We start from the raw sequence: 7,564 nt of genomic DNA, 5'->3' as shown, positions 1-7,564 counted from the left end.
ATCTATTAACTCGCGTTAACCTCTCCTTGTATATATATATATATATATATATATATATGTGTGTGAAAATAGTCACCTTGAACCACTCAAGGGTTACTGACTCTTTGGTTTCGCAATATCAGTTCCTATTTCATCACCCTTTCAGCAAGCGTTCCGATAGAGATAGCTGACCATGCATGGACATGAAACTCTGACCAAAGCTGGCCTTTCGTAGGAAACGCCGACACCACATTTTGAAGGAAGGTTATAAATTTAGGACTTTAACTTTATTATTCACTTGTCATTTAAGTTTCTTGCTAATAACATATTTGTATTATATTTTTATTTTGCTTTATTTAATCATAGAACAAAGTGTTCAAAGTAGAACAAGTTCAATTTGTGAAATAAATCTTTTTTAAAAAGTCAATCAAGAAGTTAGTGATTTAACAGACATATTTATCACTTATTTTAAATTTGTTGGTAAACTTATTACAGATCCCGAATGTTCTATTATTATTTGATTGGTTTCATGGTGATTTTAAGTACAGATCCCAAATTTTGAATTAGTAACTGTTGGGGTGGTTTCACTTCTATAGGAGTAATTTCTTCAATAAAAAATATATAGTGCGGCTATTCATGACTGGCTTCGAGGTCGTTTCAACCCTATAGGTGTTGATTGGATTTAATTATAATTAAATAAAATTATATTAAATAATATTAAATGAAATTGAATAAAAATTAATAAAACTAATAGAATTAAATAAAATTAAACAAAATTGAATGAAATAAAGTAAAATATATGGAGTCGAATAAAAGCGAATCGAATCGAAACGAATTGAATCGAATGTAATCGAAACAATTAGAAGTACTCACTTCTGTCGGTATCCGCAAGTACCATTCTCTCTTTTTTATTGCTTTTAGCCAATGCTCAAAATGCCTGTAATTGCCTATAAATCAAAGGAATTTAAAAAAGTCATCAGCCAAATTTACACGGAATATTGGCCGAGCGACATAATGGATATGACAGAAGAAGATGGTTTTAAAGGAGTTTATACTGTGGGATTTGCTATAATTGGAACATTGTGGAGCTTAGGTATCTAAATTAGGTTGCCACAAGTGTGGCTAGTTTTATTGTCAATAACACATAATAGGTATAATCAAACAACAATCGAGTAGCAGAATACGTGAGTATTCGTAGTGGAATGGTAGAGTAGTAAAATCGTAAAATTTGGAAATATTAAAACTGAAGTATATGTCAGAAATACATAATGAGCATTATATTTAACCCATTCGCTGCCTATCTAAGAAAACGGAACTCAGCTAGGAGCCATTCTGTTGAACGGCACCTTACTGAAGTAACCATATCACGCGCTGGCGCTTGATCGGTAGCGAATGGGTAAACAAAACAAAAAAAAACTGCCGTCCATGCGGTATTTTTTTTTCTTAGTACACCCGTGCTTAACGTGTTGAATTTTAGGTTTTATAGTTTGTACTGCCGTATGTGCTAGACCGCTACTTTCCTCGGAAATAACTTTACCAATGCCATCAATGTATCCTCCGGGTTGGCTCAACGATTATACGTTTTGGGTATTCTACGCCTTGCAAGCAATAAGCATTTGTTTCGTAATACTTGTTGGAACTCAAGCGGGGGATTTTTTAATACTTTCAGTCTGTATATATACAGCCAACCAGTTTTACATACTCCATAGATGTTTTCTTGTTTACAACACCGAAGACATGATAGATGTTAACGAAAAACTGAGAGCTCTGGATAAGGAAGATATGCGGAAGTATTATGGTTATCCAGAAAAAGAATATTTGGTTAGATGCGTGAAGCATCATGCAATGCTTTTAAGGTAACCTCTTTTTTATCTACCTTTTTAGTTTATCTTATTTCTATTTCATTTAACTCGGCGAGCGCAAGGCTAGAATATGTAACACTAAGCTCTGGCTGGGTATGGTACTTCTTCTTCTTCAGATGCAAATCTACTAATAGATGTTAGCGATCACATTTTCCATTAACTCTCTGTTTCTTGTAATGTGTATCGGATATTGTATGTCGTTAATCACTCTCCATTGCCTTAGGTTTCAGAGCGAAGATATTTTCTTGCGTCCTATTTCTCTCTTGCCTTCAATTTTACGCTCGATTATAAATTGAAAAAACTGGAAAAAAATTATTCGTTGTGCATGATGTGACCCTGATACGCCGTTTTCGTTTTCTTGATGGTTTTGAAAAGTTGGCGTTCTTGGTTGATTCTCTAAGGGACATTTACATTTGTGACTTTCGCCGTCCATGGTATCTTTAGGGTACGGCGATAAAGCCACATTTTGAAGGCTTCTAATCTGATTATATCCTTTGTTTTGAGTGTCTCGCCCTTTACGCCATATAACAGCACCAACCATACGTAGCACTTAGTAAATCTTAGTCTCAGTTGAAGATTGAACTCTGAACAATTCAGTACCTTCCTGAATTTTACAAAGGCTTGTCGAGCTTGCTCAATGTGACATTTTACTTCCCTGTCCGACGACCAGTCTTCAAAAAGCCACGTTCCCAGGTATTAAAATTTGCTCACTCATTCAATGGACTTAGTATTCAGTGTTATGGTGGAGTTTTCAAGTGCATCCAAGTTTCTGGAGATGATCATGAATTTGGTCTTATTGGTATTAATCTCTAAACCCATTCGCTTAGTGTATTCCCTAATAACACCAAACATTTCATGTATGTTCTTAGAATGTACACACAGGATATTGAAAACATTCCTGAAATGTCCTTAAAAGCACAATAATGTCCCCTAAATGTCCCAGGAATGTCCTCTGTCAGCATTTTAAACATTCCTTGAATGTCTTGTTGGAACATTTCATGAATGTCTACAAATGTTCTTTGAACATTCACAGTATATTTTTATACATTCCCTGGATATAGTCGCTGATGTGACATAATACCTCCGATTTATTTTTTCATGAGTTTTGTAAGAGAGATTAAAAACTTTTTTACAGTCACCTCCTATTTTCACATGATATTTTTTCACATGTTTTGTAGTAAATTCAACTAACTATTTACTACAAAACATGTCAAAATTTACATGTGAAAACAGGAGATGACCCTAAAAATGGTTTTTCGTCTCCTACAAAATTCATGAAAAAGCAGATAGGAAGTATTGTCACATCACCGACGATATACCAGAAGTAGATGTGGCCATAACAAACAATACATCCTTGATAAATATAAACATTTTTAATGCAATTATAAACATTGAATTGTACATTACAATTACAATCTCGTTATAACTGACCAATGAGCAATTTTAATTTAACCTAAATTACTACTGTTCCTTAAAATGAAGAGCTTACCCCATAGCGTCTCTTATCTAATCTAACAAGATATTGCACTATTTTAATATACACAGGCACTCAAGCACTATGCTCTGCTTTTCACTATCACCTACCACTCAAACTAGTTCAAAAGGCTTTGTCCTCTTCAATCTTCTAGTTTGCCCAGTAGTATCGAGGAGCTGGATTTCCTCAATATTCTTGTAGGTACTTATGAAGTTGTTGCTCCTGACTTCCAACTTTACTAAACAAATCTAGCTGTAAATTATTTATGTGCCTGAAGGCTTTTGTATGCTTTCATCTGCTGCTAAGACCGTCCGCACATGGGGCGACGCTCGAACTACTCGACTCGATTCCAGTCACGTAGGTCTCTCCCCGCCAGTAAAGTTCCTTCATTGTGGCATTGAGTTCCATACACGAAGCGTTTAGGATTGCAAATCTCCTCGTCTTGTACGACTCTCGTCGCTTGCGATCCGTAGTGCACGAGAAAGTTCGAGTGAGACGCAGGTTTCCAGTCATAATAGATAGTTTATTGTATTTGTTTCCTTTGTTTTTTGTTGTTTTTTGCGCTGAATGAAATTTTACTTTTATTTAAAGATAGGTGCATGTTATGTTCGTTGATTTTAGTACTACCTACTAACTTTGTGGAATTATATTGTTTGTAATATAAAATTCTGAAATCATTGAACTTCTGTTTCTAGATGTTTAATATGAAATTCGTTGGGGAAGTAGAAAAATGTCCTCAGTATATTGCTTATTGTATTCAAATTATACTAAAAATGTAACAATACCGTACTTTTCATAGATCGAAATAGTCGTTTTGGTTGATATATAAAAAAATGCGTTCTTCCTGGTTGGAAGTTGTGAGCAAACTGAATCGACTAGTGTGCGGAGAACAATCGCTTGTGCCGCAGGGTTCGTCAAAGACAAGCAGGACGTGCGAACTTAGAGACGCGTCTTCGATCGACCCATGTGCGGACGGCCTTAGAGTAGTAACTGTGAGACTCCACCAGATATGTATAAATATCTATAATAGTAATTTGGTGGAATGCACTTTACTGTAAATATCCAATTCTGACTGAATTGTATATGGATCTAAAGCTCCAATTATTTTCATTCAATAAATATCTAAAACAATAAAAGAAATAATGCTATTGCTTGCAAAATTCATAAATATTGATAAATATCAGGGAAAAATGAACAGTAAATAAAAATTTTTCCCCTATTTTCATCCAACATCTGGAGTTTCCAATAATAATTTCCTTAAATGGGTCTCGGTGAATTCGTAACTATTTTAATCCCCCATCCTAATTACAGGCCAACTCGTAACTCTGGCGCGCAGGTAATTCTTCGATAACCCACTAACTACCGGGGAATTAGTAACTTTCATTTTTAAGTAATGTTGATAATTTAATACCGGTATTCCAGGTATGTACTTATAAAAATTACTCTCTTTGAAGGTGGTATAAAAGGTATTCATCATTTATGTATTGTCTCTTGGAAGAGTTACTAGAGAAAATCCAAATAAATTTTGTGAAAATTACTGAAATTCTTGTAACAGATAACAGATTTCGTAATGAGTGCACGTGGGTGTAAGTTATTGGTGGTAAATAATTTTAAATTTCAATTAAAGAAAGTGCTAAAAAGTGGAAAACATTTATGGTACTGTTCTGCATCTGGTTGCAAGGCAACCTGTTATAACGACGGAATCATACGGCCTGCTATCATACGGCCCCTATTCTCATTTAAAAAAATCATCGATTGCGTCATCACGCCCAGATGGATGACGTCACTAGTATGATATGTATACCAAAAAATTAGAATTTAATAATAAAAATCGACCTATTTCGGGATTTATCTCCAGAGACGCCCATTCTCAAGAAAATGAATTTATTCCAACTCAAACGTCCTCACTGTATTTGTTTATAAGCCAAAAAATTGTTTTTCTACGAGCGTGCAAAAATGTCTACTTTCGCGCACGCATTTTAGTTTAGAAAGTTTCACTTTTCCGCACGCGTGTTACTTTTCCGCACGCGGTTTTTACTTTTACGCACGCGTGTTAATTTAGATATGTTAATATGACCTTAAAGTAATTATAATACATGCAATAAACTAATATTTAGATATTATTTACTAATTTATTTCAAATATATCTTATTGTGTGTTCCTGTTTTAAGAGGAAACAGTAGCGATCAACAGGTAGCGAAAACGCGTTCCAAGATTGCGGCTGTAATTTTGAATATTTTTTCGAGATATTTGGCACACGCATTCGTAATATAATAAAGAATGGCGGTACAGAGCCCAATTTGAAAAATGTATTAATGTGTGGAAATTACTCTTTAATTAAATACAATATTAAAAAAACGAGCCTCTACCGCCATTAAGAAGAACAAAAAAATACACTTTCTTCAAATAAACTTTTTTATCCGATGCCTAGATTTTGTGTCATTTTGGAACTATGTACTAAAATTTTTTATTTCATTAGTAGTTCCAAAATGACACAAAATCTAGGCATCGGATAAAAAAGTTTATTTGAAGAAAGTGTATTTTTTTGTTCTTCTTAATGGCGGTACAGGTTCGTTTTTTTAATATTATATTAAATCACAAAGTAATTTCCACATATTAATATATTTTTCAAATTGGGCTCTGTACCGCCATTCTTTATTATATTACGAATACGTGTGCCAAATATCTCGAAAAAATATTCAAAATTACAGCCACAATCTTGGAACGCGTTTTGGCTACCTGTTGATCGCTACTGTGTCACCGCGACAATTCGATGAAATAAAATTATTTTGACATAATATTCGAAAGTCAAATCGGTAGACAATAACAGTCACAATAAGAGTTTTGAATCATCGTCATGGAAACCACGATCGTCGTCATGCTAACTAATTATATTGAAAGTTTGGTTTTGACAACCTTGTCAAAGAATTAATTTATGTATGTATTTTCATATTAAATAAATAAATTAATTAAGATTTGGTAATTTTTAAAGACTCTTAGAAAAAATATTGTTCCTAACTCTTGCAGAAAGTCTCTTTTCCGCAACTCGACTGCTTGCCGAACTCCCGCTTCGCGTCGTTCGGCAAACTGCAGTCGCGTGCGGAAAAGAATGACTTTCTGCACTTGTTAGGAAAATAACTATTATAACTTTAAAAACAGTGCTGAGGCCGCTTAGATAATCCGATTTTAATTCTGTAAAGTATATTAGATCGGTAGGGAGCCTCTTTATATGTCAAAAAATTAGCAAACTTCTAAATGGTCTACTTTCTGTTCAGAAAGTTTTTAAAAAATTTGAACTTTTTTAAAAAATTTAGATTGCAAAATTATTATGCAAAATCTATCAGGTCGATTTTATTGAAATTTGGTGGAAGATTTAAGTATGTTATAAGGATTTTCTATGCGAATTACGAAGGTTCTAAATACATCCAAAGTTGTTGAAAAACACTGAATAAAAAGAGGCTTATTTTGCCCCCTTATTTTGTATTTATTGGTATTTTGCAGAAAGGGTAATAATTTAAGACATTTTTAACTAGTCGTATATCATAAAAAATTCAATTATCTTTATTTTAATTTCCTACGACCTTGCTCCAAAATGAATCGTTTTAAAGTTATAAGCAAAGAATGTAGAAAAAAATAATGTTTTTCGAAATTTTTAAATATTTTAATTTTTTTATTAATGTTCCGGGCATATTTGAGAAGGAGTATAAATCAATTATTATTATTGAAGTTGTCACCTAACTTTATCTGCAAAAATCCGAATGCCACCTCGCACATCCACAAATAGACGTTTTATACAGATCCACCCTGGTCTATATATATAATATTGTTTCAGTCAAAAGAGATTCCAATTTTTGTTACCTCAATGTTGTTTTTATAAGTACATATAATACACAACATGTTTTTAAGCAAACCAAGAACCATTCGCTTACATAATAATATGCTATATGCCCCGTGTTGGCTTAATCCGTTACTGTTCAAATTTATTTCTTACCTTTTAACCTAACAACTACGTGGGGTATTAGAATTATACAATGGTTTCGAATTCACCTGTATAAAGTTGCGAGTTGTTCAGGTAGAAGAAAAGTTACGAATTGGCCGGTTACATTTTGATTTAAAAAAGTTTGTCATTAAGAGTTACGAGTTGGCGCGTGTCCCCTTAAATAATCACTTTGCATTGTGGTAAAGTTTATAAAGTTCACAAAATACAGCAAACGAAATCCAAATGAATCCAAAATAGACAAAATACGAC

The 7,564-nt window shown here is 33.5% G+C and overlaps 1 protein-coding gene across 1 annotated transcript; it reads left to right on the top strand.

Moving 5' to 3' along the window:
- Positions 1 to 914: 914 nt before the first annotated feature.
- On the top strand, positions 915 to 1,839 carry LOC126888677 (uncharacterized). Its single transcript, XM_050657042.1, has 2 exons — positions 915 to 1,072; positions 1,457 to 1,839. Exons 1-2 carry the CDS (start codon positions 994 to 996, stop codon positions 1,837 to 1,839), a joined length of 462 nt encoding a protein of 153 aa, XP_050512999.1. The 5' UTR covers positions 915 to 993.
- Positions 1,840 to 7,564: the final 5,725 nt, after the last annotated feature.

Source organism: Diabrotica virgifera, chromosome 7, assembly GCF_917563875.1.
Source record: "Diabrotica virgifera virgifera chromosome 7, PGI_DIABVI_V3a".
In the NCBI taxonomy this organism is placed as follows: Eukaryota; Metazoa; Arthropoda; class Insecta; order Coleoptera; family Chrysomelidae; genus Diabrotica; species Diabrotica virgifera.
This window is presented reverse-complemented; position numbering and strand designations above follow the sequence as displayed.